The sequence below is a fragment of the Propithecus coquereli genome, unplaced genomic scaffold (assembly GCF_000956105.1).
Source record: "Propithecus coquereli isolate 6110/MARCELLA unplaced genomic scaffold, Pcoq_1.0 Scaffold36, whole genome shotgun sequence".
NCBI lineage: Eukaryota > Metazoa > Chordata > Mammalia > Primates > Indriidae > Propithecus > Propithecus coquereli.
The window spans coordinates 4,148,054-4,163,231 of NW_012149285.1; the positions used below are offsets into that span (position 1 = coordinate 4,148,054).

General features: G+C 38.1%; 1 protein-coding gene across 2 annotated transcripts in view; it reads left to right on the forward strand.

The window, feature by feature from the left end:
* The first annotated feature begins 646 nt into the window (after nucleotides 1-646).
* Nucleotides 647-15,178, forward strand: part of HPGD (hydroxyprostaglandin dehydrogenase 15-(NAD)) — a 29,267-nt gene continuing 14,735 nt past the window's right edge. The window contains exons 1-4 of one of the 2 annotated variants that reach the window (XM_012651665.1): nucleotides 647-1,084; nucleotides 1,349-1,472; nucleotides 4,489-4,595; nucleotides 12,526-12,622. In XM_012651665.1, coding sequence (XP_012507119.1) covers nucleotides 992-1,084; nucleotides 1,349-1,472; nucleotides 4,489-4,595; nucleotides 12,526-12,622 — 421 coding nt within the window. In that variant the 5' untranslated portion in view covers nucleotides 647-991. Of the gene's footprint in view, nucleotides 1,085-1,348; nucleotides 1,473-4,488; nucleotides 4,596-11,124; nucleotides 11,181-12,525; nucleotides 12,623-15,178 lie in introns of those variants that run through there. The other variant, XM_012651667.1, reaches the window with a different exon arrangement.

A 15,178-nucleotide genomic window follows, 5' to 3' on the forward strand; every position in this document is an offset into this window, starting at 1 on the left:
GTTCAAGAAAATAAATGCCAACCAGTTAAGCTTGCAGAATTAAAATTGAAGCCTGCAGCTGATACAATGAGAAAAAGAGACTAGGTCAGCGGAAGAGCCCGAGCTGGATGCGTCTCAGCACACCGCTAGCACTCCAGTTCCTGGAGGGCGAAGAACCTCTGTCCCAGACTTAACTCCAAGCCTCCAAAGCTGGTATGACTCAACGAGTGAGCATTCCGTTGAGCCAACAATTTGCCAAGCTGCCAGCGACTCTGGAAGTCCCGTGCAAGTCGACGATGACGGTTCTCGCGGGGGCACTCTCGAAGATGACACACAGTTGACACTGCTCAGAAACAGCAGTGCCAAAGGGATTCTTAAAGTCCCAGCCTTGAAACGGTACGATTCGGGGTTTTCGAGTCAGAGCGCAGTGTGCTCTTCATCTCCGATATCGGTACAAGTGGGTCAAAAACACAACTAAGTAAAAAACGACAACGTTAACTACCGCTGCTCTCCACCCCCGCAGCCATGGTCGCCAGACGGGAACTCACACGAAACTTTTGAGACAAAAGAGCAACATCCCTAAATTTTATTTTTCTTCCTGGGGAGGGTGGGGGGCGGGCAGGAGGAGGTGTCCAGGCTCCCCAGCCTCTGCTCCGCTTTCCTCCTGCAGGGCTTGTCTTCAGGACACCGCAGGAGACTCTCCTTCGGAAATCAGCTGTGTGCTTTCCTGCTGCGGGCGCGCTGCCAGTCGCCGCCAGAGGCCCAGGGGAGGCTCCCACCGGGCTGGGCTGCGAGCCTCCGAGGCAGAGATCGCGGAGCTCGGCGCCCCGGAGCGCTCAGGGCCAGGTGACACCGTCGCGGGCTCCCCGGCGCCGGCTTGACAGTTTCCTCCCCGCCCACCGGCAGGAGAGCGCCCGGCCGGGGTGCACGCGCGCGCAGGGGACAGAAAAGCCGCGGCCGCGCGGAGACGCGGAGCTCGCCCCCCGCCCGCCCCGCGGCAGCCGCAGCCACCATGCACGTCAACGGCAAAGTGGCGCTGGTGACCGGCGCGGCGCAGGGCATAGGCAGAGCCTTCGCCGAGGCGCTGCTGCACAAGGGCGCCAAGGTAAGCGCGGCGCCCGCCCGCCCTGAGACGCGCCCGGCGCGAGGGGCTCTCGGGGAGACCCGGGGGCTGCTCCCCGCGTGGCCGCCTTGCCGCCTCCAGAAGCTGCGGAGGCCGTGGCTCCCGAGCAGACCTCGAAAGCGGCCGGGAGAGAACCCCAACTTTAATTGCTGCCTGTCAGGTCCAAGAGGGGAGCCTCTCGTTTATGGTTTGTCCGTCTGTCTGTCGTGTGAGTCTCAGCCTTGATTCCTCCTCTCTTGTCTATAGGTAGCGCTGGTGGATTGGAATCTTGAAGCAGGTGTAAAGTGTAAAGCTGCCCTGGATGAACAGTTTGAACCTCAGAAGACGCTGTTCATCCAGTGCGATGTGGCTGACCAGGAACAGCTGAGAGGTAAGACAGGGAGCACGTCCTGAACAAGCAACAACCTGAAGGCAGCCCTGGCCAGACAGACAGCCAGCCTGCGGGCAGCCCGCTCGGCTACCTCCTGGAGAGCAGCTACCTTTAAGCTGCAAAAGATAGCTTGGACTGTTATGTTTCCTACTGACAGCCCGAGAGCCACAAAAACTAAGGAAAGGCAAGACTGCTTGAGAAATCCTTTTATTTTAGTCGTTTGGCAGCACATAATGTAATCAAAATTCCTTTGTGTATTCAAAGACAGTGCTGCTACAGTAATTATTAAGTGACTGAAATTTCAGATGGAACTTGGAAGTTAAAGTAGGCTAAGGGACTCAGCAAACAACTTAAGCTGGAGTCAAATGACAATCAAATGTGGCAGTGTTTTCCTTTTAAACTTTTTGGAATACGAGTTTAAGGATCATCATCACTGAAGCGCTGTGTTTTTAACACGTTTTCTCTGGCTTTTTCCCTATAAGATGGTACTTTAATAATAATAATAATAATAATAATAACAACTGTGCAATGTTAGAATTGCAGAAGAAACATCTCAATAAGCCTTTCCTCAATGCTTTCCTGTTTCTGCCTGCTCACTTAAAATAGTCCAATCAACTTGTGAAATATCAGGGACAATATAGACATAAACAATAAACAGCTCTGATTGTATAGAGGCCCAAGAGATTTGCATGAACAAATAATTTCAGGGAAAAAATAGAAATGTAAAATATTTGTATTTCACAAAGTTTTGTTTAAAGAGACTGAGTAAATTGTTAGGCACATTTTTAATCAAGGGGTCAGATAACTTTCATGAAGTTCACTCTAGTGCTCCTGTTCTTAAAGGGACACGAGGTGTAAATTTCTTTTAAAATATAAAAATGGTCTGTAAGACAATGAAAATGGACTGGTGTGTTAGAAGGTTAAGAGAAATTGTTGTAAAGAAAATTAGATAATTAAATCTGAAAATGCTAATAAAGACCTGTGACATAGATTACAAGCATGAGTAGAGCCAATGTGTAAACACAGTGCTGGTGCAGCATATTTTGCCAGAGGATAATTTTGTTGATTGCATGTGATATTTTGGATCAAGGATAGAGTCAGGTCAAATCTCAACATCCATGCTGATGGAATAAGGAAAAGCATAGATAATCTGAAAGCCATTTCTCTCTTAATTTATGTAGTTTCACATGTGACATTTAACCTCAATTGTTTCACTTCCAGTATTTAAAATTAGTACCTTGGATGTAAACACATTCCTTAAGGATAAGTGATCGTGGAGGAGGAAACTCAGACACATAATGAGTGATCAGGGGGAGGCACATTGGTCATGAGAAATCCACATGTGTCTGGACATCAGCATTTATTTACATCTAAGGAAAACATGGCACTGATTCTTCCAATTTCAGGATTCAGTTTATAAACTGTTTAGACACATTGAAATAATAAAAATACAGAGGTGAAAAGGTTCTTGGAGATGATCTAGACATAACTCATTTTACAAATGAACAAATTGCAGCCCAGAGAGTTTAGGTAAATTATAAAGAGTACTACAGCATATAAATATCAGCAAGAGCTAGACTGTAAGTCACCTGAGCCCAGAACTCAGTGGGCTGTCAGGAAGAACATGGTGTATTATATATTGGTAAGGGCAGAGTATGCAGTAATGCAGTGGAGACCAGCATGAGGAAGAAAATTAAAGAAGCAATTAGACATACATATTTAACAACCTAATGTCTCATGAGGTGGGGACTGTCTCTGTGGAGTTATAAAGAGTAGTAGAACATACTTAGAATGGAAGGGAAAAAAAGAAAAATTAGTTTCCTGGAGGACCTTTTCTGGAAACAACTTGAGATCTTAAGAAACAATTTAAAAATTCCATGAAAAAGTAAACAGTTTTTATGCTGTGTTTTCTATTCTGGTATAGTAAGTGTAAAGGATGCATATTAGAAAGTCTTGATGTTTTTAGTGATTAACTTGCATAGTAATTTATCCATTTGGGAACTGATTAATCCATGTCTTTTCTAATATGTTTAATGGTTGCTAATAATTCTATGAGTTTATTTCAATCAAAATAAAGTTTATGTTTTTCAAGGACCTCATATGTTGACCTGGAGATCTGAGAATACATTTCTGTCTTACAGAAAAAGAACCACAATTGTTATCTATAATCTAAAGTAATAGAACTAGAATGAATGGTCAAAGGCCCAAGGAAGCATTTTAAATCAATAGAACAATGTAAAAGACTGCTTTTAAAAATGAGTCTGTCAATATTAAGGTGGTAAAAGCTAGTTTAGACTGGCTAAGGAGAGTTTGCAGGGACTGGGTGTGTGGTTGGACATTCAGGCCTCAAAATCCATGCAAACTTTATCCTAGTTCAACATAGTTTCACGTAAATTAGCAATATAATGTACTAATAATAGTGAGATGGAGGAAAAAAGTAATCAAATAAAACCACCTGAATGAAAAGTAGATTTTTACTTAGTAGGATATAGAAACTCTTCTGAAATGCTCATAATGGATCTGAATATACAGGAAAACTTGTGTTACTATAACACTTTATGAACATAATATGGCTTATTACAAAGGCTGTTTGTCATAGTCTAAGCTACAGAGCTCCAATAACTTCTTAGAGTCAGAGAGATGCTGGCTGCCCAAACTGACTTCAAAGAGCTCTTAGGTTGGGATGCTCAGTTCTCTAAAATTTACCCGATAAAGTTACTGATCATAGAACTTAAATGTGCATACAAATCATTTCAGACTATATTAAAGTTAAGATTCTGATTCAGTAGGTCTGTGGTGTCTGCAGGATTCTGCATTTCTAACAAGCTCCAAGGTAATGCTGATTGATGCTGCTTGTCCAGAAACCACCCATTGAGAAGCAAGGAATTAAGTCACAGCCCATGAGTGTAATTTTCACATGAGGGTAGATAAATAAAAATTCATGGCATGGCATAGGATGTGATTTAAATGTTTACATGTAAAATAAGAATGTACCTATACATTTTTTTTTAATTAGATACTTTCAGAAAAGTTGTAGACCACTTTGGAAGATTGGACATTTTGGTCAATAATGCTGGAGTGAATAATGAGAAAAACTGGGAAAAAACTCTGCAAATTAATTTGGTAAGCTTTCTTAGTCATGTTTGTTGCCTAAAATTATTTGATAACATGATGTTTATAAAGAAAGAAAGGTTCTTACATTTACAGAAACAAAACAATGACCTACAATACAGAAAATGTATAGTTATAGAACACTAGAAAAAAGCATTTCCTTTTACAAATAGGAAGGCATTTAATTATGAAAGTATATGTCTTAAAACATCAAAAGGAAATGTGAACGAAACACAATGGATTGCTTGCCTCAGAGGCTGGCAAACTGTAACCCGCAGGCCCTATGGCCTACCACCTATTTTTGTATGACCTGAAAGCTAAAAATGGCTTTTACATTTTTAAATGGTTGAGAAATTCAAAAGAAGAAGAATATGAGAAGTATGAACATGTGGAATTCAACTTTCAGTGTCCATAAAGCCTTACTGGGACACAGCCACAGTCACTGATTTCTATGTTGTCAATGGCTGTTTTCATGCTACAACAGTGGAGCTCGATAGCTGTGACAGAGACTGTGTGTCACGCAGTGACTAAAATATTTACAACCTGGCCCTTTACAGAAAAAGCTTGAGAACCCCTGATTTATTTATTTAAAAAATAAATCTTAATTAAATGCCAGGAATATAACAGAAAACAAGGTTAAAGGGAAAATGGAACTTTGGAATCAGTAAGATTTTTATCCTGAAAGTCAAGGTGTATGTATATATAATTTCCATGACGTTTGATGACTAGCTCTTACTTAAAAAGGCAGACTTAAGAAATAAAATTTTCTGTTTTATCCATTATACCGTGAGTTTGTTGATTTTATCATTCTATAAATGCTCTTGACGTAAGATATCGGGGTTTAGTAAAACTCAAACCTTAGCTAAAGCAAAATGTCAGATGCGCTGTGATGGGGTCACCCTGCCCTTGTTAAGGCCATGACTAGCCTTGCAAAGCAGACGAGTGTAAAGTGTAATGGGGCCACTGTGTGTGTATAAAACTATAGGGAGTGGCCTCCTACTTCAAGATTTCCTCCAAGGAGATTATAAACTCCTAAAAACAGAAACAGTGTTGTGTTTTTCTTCATTCCTCTCACTAATCAACACAATATCTTAAAGATAGTGCTTAGTCAATAATTTTTTGGCTTAAATTCAAATTCCCATGAGTAATTACTTAACTGCAATAGTAGCTTGGTAGAGGTAATAAAAATTTTACTATCTCATGAAAGAGCTTAATCTGTAAGCCTCACCTTGATAAGGGTACAAAATTGCTCCCTAAACTTGACAGATGCCTAAAATCCTTTAATCAACGGCGGTGCTATATTAGAGTACAAACACCCCTCCTTAAATTTTCTTCTAAAAATTTACTGCCAATGTTCCAGGTCCATTATATTTGAAAATAACTTGAAACTGGCAAGTTTTCTTTAAAATCTTTCTGAGGTTCTAATTTATATATACATATATAAAATATATATGTATATATAAATTAGGTAGTAATGTAGTAAAATAAATGAAATATTTTCTGTAAACAATACTTACATCTCTTGGCTAAATCTTTATTATGGTACATGAATGTTTAAGATACCATTGAATTTTCTTACTTAATACCTAATTGAATATTTGTGTGTCTGTGCTTAAAAATGATAATTAGCTTATAATTTTCTTTTCTTTTAATGTTCCTGTTTGGTTTGGATGTCAATTATGCCTTAGCTTACTTTTATCTCCCTGATCTGTCAGTTTCTGAACAGAAGGTATTCATATCTCAAATGACAAATATCTGTTTCCCTACCTCTTTCAGTAATTCTGTAGCTTTGGAATCTATATATTACACACCTTTTAATATTCAGAGCATAAATTGCTAGTGATTATAATTTATTGCTCTTTTGATTTGATTTTTGAAAAAGTTATACTCCTGCTTACCACCTGTGATGTGTTTGACCTATTCTATATTTCCATATATAAAATTGGTACCCCATCATCTTCTTTTGATTCATATTTACCTAAGTATATTTTTTTCCATTTATTTATTTTGAAAATGTAAGCAACCTTTTATGTTAAACTTGTCTCTTCATGATGGTATATTGTGAGAATTTATTTTTATTTATTTATTTATTTTTTGAGACAGAGTCTCACTCTGTTGCCCAGGCTAGAGTGCCGTGGCATCATCCTCGCTCACAGCAACCTCAGACTCCTGGGCTCAAGCTATCCTCCTGCCTCAACCTCCCGAGTAGCTGGGACTACAGGCATGCGCCACCATGCCCGGCTAATTTTTTCTATATGTTTTTAGTTGTCCAATTAATTTCTTTCTATTTTTAGTAGAGACGGGGTCTCGCTCTTGCTCAGGCTGGTCTCGAACTTCTGAGCTCAAACAATCCGCCCGCGTCAGCCTCGAGAATTTATTTTTAAAATCACATCTAGGAACATCTGCCTTTTTTATATTTGGGAAATTAAGCCATTTATATTTATTTTTACTCATCTATTTTATACTTTAATATTTGATGTTTTCTTTTTGTTTTGATTCTTTTTCCATTCCTTACCTAAATACACTGGAAAGTTTAATTTTCTTCTGCTGATAAGAAAACCATACATATTATATGTAATCTTTGGTGATTACCTCTGACTTATTAAGAACCGTACTTCATTACATCCTTTGGCCACCTGATAATACTGAGACTTTGAATATATAGCCAACTGAAAACTGTAGGAATTTTTAAGAATATGTATTTATAGACTTATGCCACTTTCCAAAACCTCATAAAGTGATGAGAATTTTTTTGAATCAGGCTATCCCAGTGAAAAATTGCATAGCAGCTTTCTCCCTTTGGAATTGCTATTGATATTTTAACTGTTTCATTAGTAATATCTACAGATATTTTTATAAATAAAGATTACTAGGATATAATTCCTATATTCAATGCATTCATAATGGACACTTACTGTATCTTTTCTTTGAGAAATTAGCTGTTACAAACAGTATGCGATGATTAGAGTGAATATAAAGAAACAAGAAAGTAGTGAAGCAGTTATTACAAAGGTACAGGATTCGAATTGTCTGTCTTCATCCAGCTGAGAGAGCATATTTGCTTTAATGTAGCCCATGTGAATAAACACCTGCTCCAAGCTGGAAAGTACCTACATCATGTGGAAATAGGAAATTCTGGAAGACCAGGGGAATTTTACTGTGACCCCTCTGGTTACAACTAGCTCTCCTGGATCCTTCTCCATTGAAATTTAGCCAGTCTTTTTTTTTTTCCCCTTGGGACTCTGCTGACATATGCTACTTCTTAGGTTAACTTCAACAATTAATGATATTTGTTTAATTTTTTATAGAACAATGCATAACGTTTGTTACTCATCTATAACTTTAAAGTGTATTACTTTCCCTCCTACCTACACCCATTGCAAAGGTAGATTAGAGTCTGACCAATCATTGTCCCTTTCAACTTGATTATCTCTGTTAGCACAGTGCAAATATTTGTAGGTAGTCTATATAACCTTTTTTTAGACTCTGCTCTGACTGTAATCTGCCTCCTTGGATCTTATACACTTACATGTTTGTTCTTTTATATATTTCTCCATTTTACTGCCCAGGTGAGAGAGTAACTACTTAGTTAGAGGACTTCACCACATATCTCTCCCTCTTCTGAAATCTTATACAACATATCTACGCCATTCTCAAAGAGCTTGCCAGTTTTTCGATTTTATTTGAATTATTTTTATCCATATGTAATTTATGCTAGTAAACTATACATTCTTTTAAGGCAAAAATATTGTGTTCTTACAGAGTAGATGTTAACTAATATTCATTGGATAAACTGCCAATACATGATTTTTGCATACATAGGTATTCATTTCTGTGTTTTAGTACAATGTTTAGATGATTTCTAATACATCCATGCTGCCAAACAGTATCATCCTTATCAGAATAAGGAAGAGGTAAGTTTGGTAACTTACCTTCCGCTTTTCCTCCTTACTGAACTCACCCCTTCCTTATTCTTCACTCTGCTGAGCTCATCATTCTTCCCACACAAGAGACACGCTAAACCTCTTCCCAGTCTTGTTTCCATCAGGCTCTTCCACGCTTCCTCCTTAGTCTGAAGCGAACAGCAGCAGCATTATTTACGTATGCTCAGAGATCACAAAGAATGTTCAGGAAAGAATGAGGTTTTGCAAAATCATCAAAGGTCACTCTGGCAATTGGGCAGAGGTTGACTTGACTTTGAATATTATTCCAAGTTAAGTCCACCTTAACTTTGGGTAACTCTGCTCAGTGTACTTCTTTTACTTTAACCTTTTTTTTTTTTTTTTGAGACAGAGTCTGGCTCTGTTGCCCGGGCTAGAGTGCCGTGGCGTCAGCCTACCTCACAGCAACCTCAAACTCCTGGGCTCAAGCGATCCTCCTGCCTCAGCCTCCCAGGTAGCTGGGACTACAGGCATGCGCCACCATGCCCGGCTAATTTTTTCCTTATATATGTATTTTTAGTTGTCCAGATCATTTCTTTCTATTTTTTAGTAGAGACGGGGTCTCACTCTTGTTCAGGCTGGTCTCGAACTCCTGACCTTGAGTGATCCACCCGCCTCGGCCTCCCAGAGTGCTAGGATTACAGGTGTGAGCCACCGCGCCCGGCCTACTTTAAGTTTTTGAAGCTTTAATAAACCTAAATAATTCATCTCCACTGAGGTGGGACTCATAATCTAATTTGGACATATAACTAACAGGTCCTGAATCCCTTAGTATATTCAAATAAAAATTAAACAAAATAGATGGCTATTGCTGGTGATTTTTTTTCAGAAATACATTTGTTGCCTAAAGATTTGCACTGCAAGAGATATATGCATTTTGAATTAGTCCAAATTAGAATTTAGTCTTAAATCTACAGTTTATGAACTGTTTTTTAATTTCTCTGATATTGAATTTCACAGTTTGTGAATGGGAGAAGGTAAACTTCCTTCCTCTAAGGACTGTTAAGCTTAAATAAACCGTAGTTTATGTGAAGCATTCAGCACATTGCTACTGAAGAGTATTCATTCAATAAATAGCATTTCCTTTCCAGAGCATCAAAACCTACATTTTCTCACTATCTTATTTTTATATGCGGTGAGTTCCTCTGCCTCCCTCTATCTCTAAAGAAGCTGAGGAAAAGGACAGAGACATTGTTCTCAAATGTGCTCCCTTTTCTTGGCTCCAAAGGATGTTGATTACAAACTAAATTAGAAACTATTTGCTGCCATTGCTACTCTATAATACTGAAAATCCAGTTGAACTACACATGGTTTACAGAGTTTGCTTAATTGTAAGTAGCTCCAGCAAGGGGAAGACAATAATATTTATCCCTAAAACAAGCAAAAAATGGTAACATTTTGAACATGATGAAAAAATAAAGAATGAAAGGGATTTTTAAAAAATGGTCATCTATATTAGTATTTCTTGAGAACTGGGCTGGAGAAAACACAAAGAACTTGAAAAGCAAGGTGGCATGATTTATATACCAGAACTTAAAAAAAATAAAAAAATTACAGTAGAGTGAAAGAACCATAAATAAACTAAAAGGAACCTCAGCATGGAGGAAGATGAGATAGAGGAAATGGAAAAATAACAGATTGGAAATTTCAGTAGTGAAAATGTGTGTGTGTGTGCGTGTGTGTGTGTGTGTGTGTGTGTGTGTTGTAGGACGACATGATTCCTGATAAGAAAAGAATGAAACAAGTAGGCTATTACCATTTGTCCATTTGTTTTAATTACGAGAGAATTTTTCCCAGTGGAGGGGAATTTTTGACAGTTGTTTTAAGTTATTGAATGCTTTAATTCGTGAAAAAAAATAAGATTTAGAATACAACCCAATTACAATTTCAGTATTAAATATAAAAGTCATCTTTTTATAACCAAAAATATGGAGTAAGCATGTTAATTAGATCATTTTGCCAATAATTGAATGTTTTAGTTCTCTATGTGAAATCAGACATAGAATAAATAAATATGTATATGATCTAGGATAAGGAAGAGATTGTTATAGTAAAGTAAAAGAGGTGAAAAATATCATCTCTGCACAGCCATAGCAAAGACCTTGTCTTGTAGATTGAGTCTATGAACGCTTTCATTTGAAAAGCTATTCAGTTCTTAACCTAATAATAATCCCTTGCCCTCCTCCACCAAAGACCTAGAAATAAATCTTGCTTTTTAAAAAAATTAAAAATAAAATTTAAACATGCCCAAGTTTTCTATCTGGCTACATCTTATAGATGTTGCAAACACAAAAGCAGAGTGTCAGCAAAGCTGTAAATACCTGAGAATAAAAGCATAGCGCCAATACACATACACAGAAATTCTGTTCAGACATGCTGGAGACTTGGGCAGAAACTAACAGAATCTAATTGACTTCAGTAATTTCAGCCATCTACATTTTTTCCTTCTTATATAAACAATTAATGTTTTGTTTTTCATTTTTAAGGGAGATTTTATTCATTCTCCCTAAGCCTACTTAATATCAAACTGACACATGGCTTAAGTGAATACAGTCTTCAATTTACTTCTTTCTTCTAGAACTACTATTAGGTAGGAGAGGCATCTCTGAAAGCTTGTCAAGAAAATTCCAGAAGGACTTTTTAAGATAAAACAAAGGTAAACACCAGTGTGTGCCCTCAGTTTCAGACTCATTACTTATTGTATCATTTTCTGTGCAGCATTGTGAAGCATGAAAAAAATAGGAATTAAGATGTCAAAAGGGAATTTTCACTTTTTATAAGTCTAAGCTGGAAAGAAGGCGTTCTTAAATCTAAAAGGAAAAAGTAAGGCTTCAAATACCAATTTCATCTCACAGGTTGTTTTTGGTTGTGGTGAATTCTTAAATGTTAGAATAAAAACAGGAAAAGTGCCTATACATGGAGGTAAGTAGCAAAAGAGTAAACTGTGGAAAGGATAGCTGTAAGCAGTGATGAATAAAATTAAGTGATAGACCACATGTCCAAGTCATTGAAAATCCTCACTCAAACTGGATAAAATAGTTACATGATTTCACACAACACGGAGTTCAGGATCACCTGATACTGCAGATCAGTGATATCATAAGGGCTCAGGGTCTCTTCATCTCTCCCACCTGCATCCTTTAAGTTGGCTTCACCCTCAGGATGCTGGCAGATATGAGTTGTCCGTTCCAGTCATGGCACCCGTACGCACAATGAAAAGGCGGAAATGTAACCATTTGTCCGTGGCCTGCTTAAGACCAAGTAAAAGTTTCTCAGCAGTATCCCACCCCCAACCTGTGGCTCATTGCCCCTAAAGTCTCACTGACCAGTACTGGGTCACATGCTGGCACCTAAACCAGCCACTGTCAAAAAGAATGGGATTTCCATGACGGAATTAGATCAATCAGTGTCTAGTCTACACTGGAGATTTCACCTTCCTCTATACTACTTGGAGAAGTGGTAGATACAAAGCAAAATAGAATTTTTATTAGAAAGAAAAAAGGAGAAAACTGTAGGAAACCAGGATACCCACTATTTTATATTCCAAGGTCTAAGAGAACTAAACGAAGCAGATGACTGTGAAATACTTGGACATGAGAACCACGTGCTAAGAACCACATGCTAAGAAGATGGTTAAATAAATTTTGTATCCAATATTTAGAAAACAAAAAGCACATATAGAATTATTGAAGATGCTAAGAATTGAGTTAAAATGCCCAAGCACTATTGGAACACAACCTGTATTATAAAAATCTCGTATTGGACAACTAAGTGAAGTGAAGTGAAGTGTTGCAGAGAGATGATCAGCTTCACAACTGTTAGGCAAACAAAAGAGAATCCAGGGTCAGTGACCAGCTTTTAAAAAAAAGAAAAAGCCCTTTGAAAACATTTCATTGATAATATTTGCAGAAATCTCCCTATGTGGCTGGAATAATAATAAAAACTTTGGTACGTGAAGGATAATAGCTATGTTGCTTTTCTCATTTATGCCTCTGGATTAGGTTTCTGTTATCAGTGGAACCTATCTTGGTTTGGATTACATGAGCAAGCAAAATGGAGGTGAAGGCGGCATCATTATCAATATGTCATCGTTAGCAGGTAAGGGCAGTTACGTTAATAGTCACATTTTCTTAGTGGTAATTTGGACCACAAAAATAAATCTTCAAGGTATATTTATCATCAACTCAGGTTTGAAGTTGAAACTTTGTTTGATTTTTTCTAATACTTCTCTGGAATTTTTAATTGCATAATATCAAAAGTTTGAACTGTATGTTTATTTCTATTATTTAAAATTAAGGCTTTTTAAGTTATCTTACTGCAGTACTATTTCTTTAAAAATTTATATATATTTTCCCAAAGTTACCATTTTTTTAGAGGTTGTTATGAAACTCCTAGGCAATCATGCATGTGAAAGCACCTTTGACAAAGTAAAAAGTACTAAAGTGAAGTGAAGATATCTCTGCTCCCATGTGATTTAGTAAGAGTGTGTAATTTTAAAATATGGCATAGATAGTACTTGGGATATTGTAAACTAATCAATAAACCCAAACATGTCATTTCTTACATGTAGCATAAGCTTATTCCTCACTCGTGTTACCAGCCCAGGGCAGGGTCCTAGTTGCAGGCCCCTCTTCTATGTGCAGTCATTTGGAAAACCTGGCTGGCAGAAGGTCCGCCACCTTCAACATGGAGTTCCCAAGGTTACTGTGGAACTGGTGGACTCTTTTCTCTCTAGCAGGAAGAGAAAAAGAACATGGAGGAGGCCTGACTGCTCACTTAAAACTCCCAATAGCAGACCTCACTTCTGTTTACAATCCAGTAGAGAACTTGATCTGCTGGTTCACCTAACTACAAGAAAGTCTGGGAATTTAGTCTAGCTTTGTGCCTAAGGGAAGAATGGATTTCAGTGGATAGCTAATCATCTTTGTCACACCTTGCAATCCTAAACTATGTTTTATTCAGCATGGTTTGATTTCATATCAGCTGATATCTCATTCCTCAATAAGTAGCTATAAACCTCTGAAAGATATTTTTAGAGCAACTTAGTCAAGTGACTTTACTTCTTAAAACTCTAGGAAGAAACCATCAATGGTTCTTGAATAGTTCTAGTGAAATTACGAAGCTTAATAAGAAGCTGTCTGATCAATATTGACAGCAAGTCTTAACTATCCATGTCTAAAAATAGTGAGACTTCCTTAAATTACCTGGTTGGTTTCTGTTAGTGTGGCGATTTCAGAATAGGAATTCACCCGTTACCCTTTCTACCTCCTAGCTCCATATTTGGGGAGTCAAGTTTGGAGGTATCTGTGACTGAACCAGTGGTCTGATTCTCAGCATTTTCCTCATTCCTCTAGGAATTATTGTCACTTTGTTCTTAAACCACTATAAAGCTGCCCCCCATGGAAATTTAGAAATCTTCCTTAGAAGTTTTCAAAAATAGACTAGCATCTCATTTTCCAGGTTGCTTAAAGTCAAAATGGCATCCCTGAAGCTATTACAAAACTAATTCTATAAATTGTTCAGGGTAATCTGGTTGCTTTCCCTAATATGACATCTGCCTATAAATCAGAACACTTCAGTTCTAAGGATACAATGAAAAATGAGAGCATGGGCTGTGCTTGAAAGAGATGTGTGCTCCAAAGAAGGCCAAATTTTAGGTTCTGAGAGGCTGAAACCCAAAAGGCAAATTCACGAAGTTAAATGTAATAAAATCATAAGAAAAAAATACATAAATGGATGGGGAATTAACAAGAAACATTGAATATTTACTTAAAAGTTTAAATACAAAAAAAAAAAACCCTGGGCTGTGATCATGAGGTAATTCTGTGGATTCTCTCTAGAGCTAAGAGGGCCAACAAAGCATGGAGAACCGCGAACACTACGCAGGGAGCCCTTGGCCCTCGTATCCCTTGGGATGCTGATTTCAGGCTTTGGAAGGCTGGACAGCCTCAGGGTTGGATCAATTTAGGGCTCTGGGAGAGATTCTGTACCATAAGGTAGGGGGCCTTACTTACCCCAAAGAGAACAATTAAAGAAATGCAATGTAGCGCTACTGCCTTTTATCCATTTAAATATTTAAATACCTAATAACAGCATTTATTGAGCACTTACTGTTTGCCTGATACAATTTTAAACAGAGTGTATGCATTATTTCATTTAATCCTGACAACAGCCGTGTCAGGTCGATTCTGAAATATCCATTTTGAAGAAGAGGAAACTAAGGCAGGAGAGTGGAAGCATTTGCCCGAGCTTTTACACACCCAGTGAGCAGCAGAGCTGGCATTCACACGCAAATCGCCGGGTACAAGTCTCCTTAAGTTTTACCACCAGAGTATCTACCTTTTCTATCAATGAGTTTATCTGTCAATCTCCCTCTCTATCCGTGTTTACTTCAGCCTAACAGGAAAGTAAAAGAATCTGAACTCCTATGACTTGAATAAACATTCCAATTTGCTATTCTCCTCAGGCCTCGTGGGCACCACTTTAATCTCAAGGCTACGTTACTAAATCTTCAGTGAAATCTTGAGCTTTTGCCCCCATTCGACCCTTATCGTGAAGTCCTGAAAATACCTGGGGAGCCACCAGAGTCACAGATCGAAACAGGCCATTGCGAAGAGCAATTTAAGGCTTATAATTCAACGTCCACTTCACTTT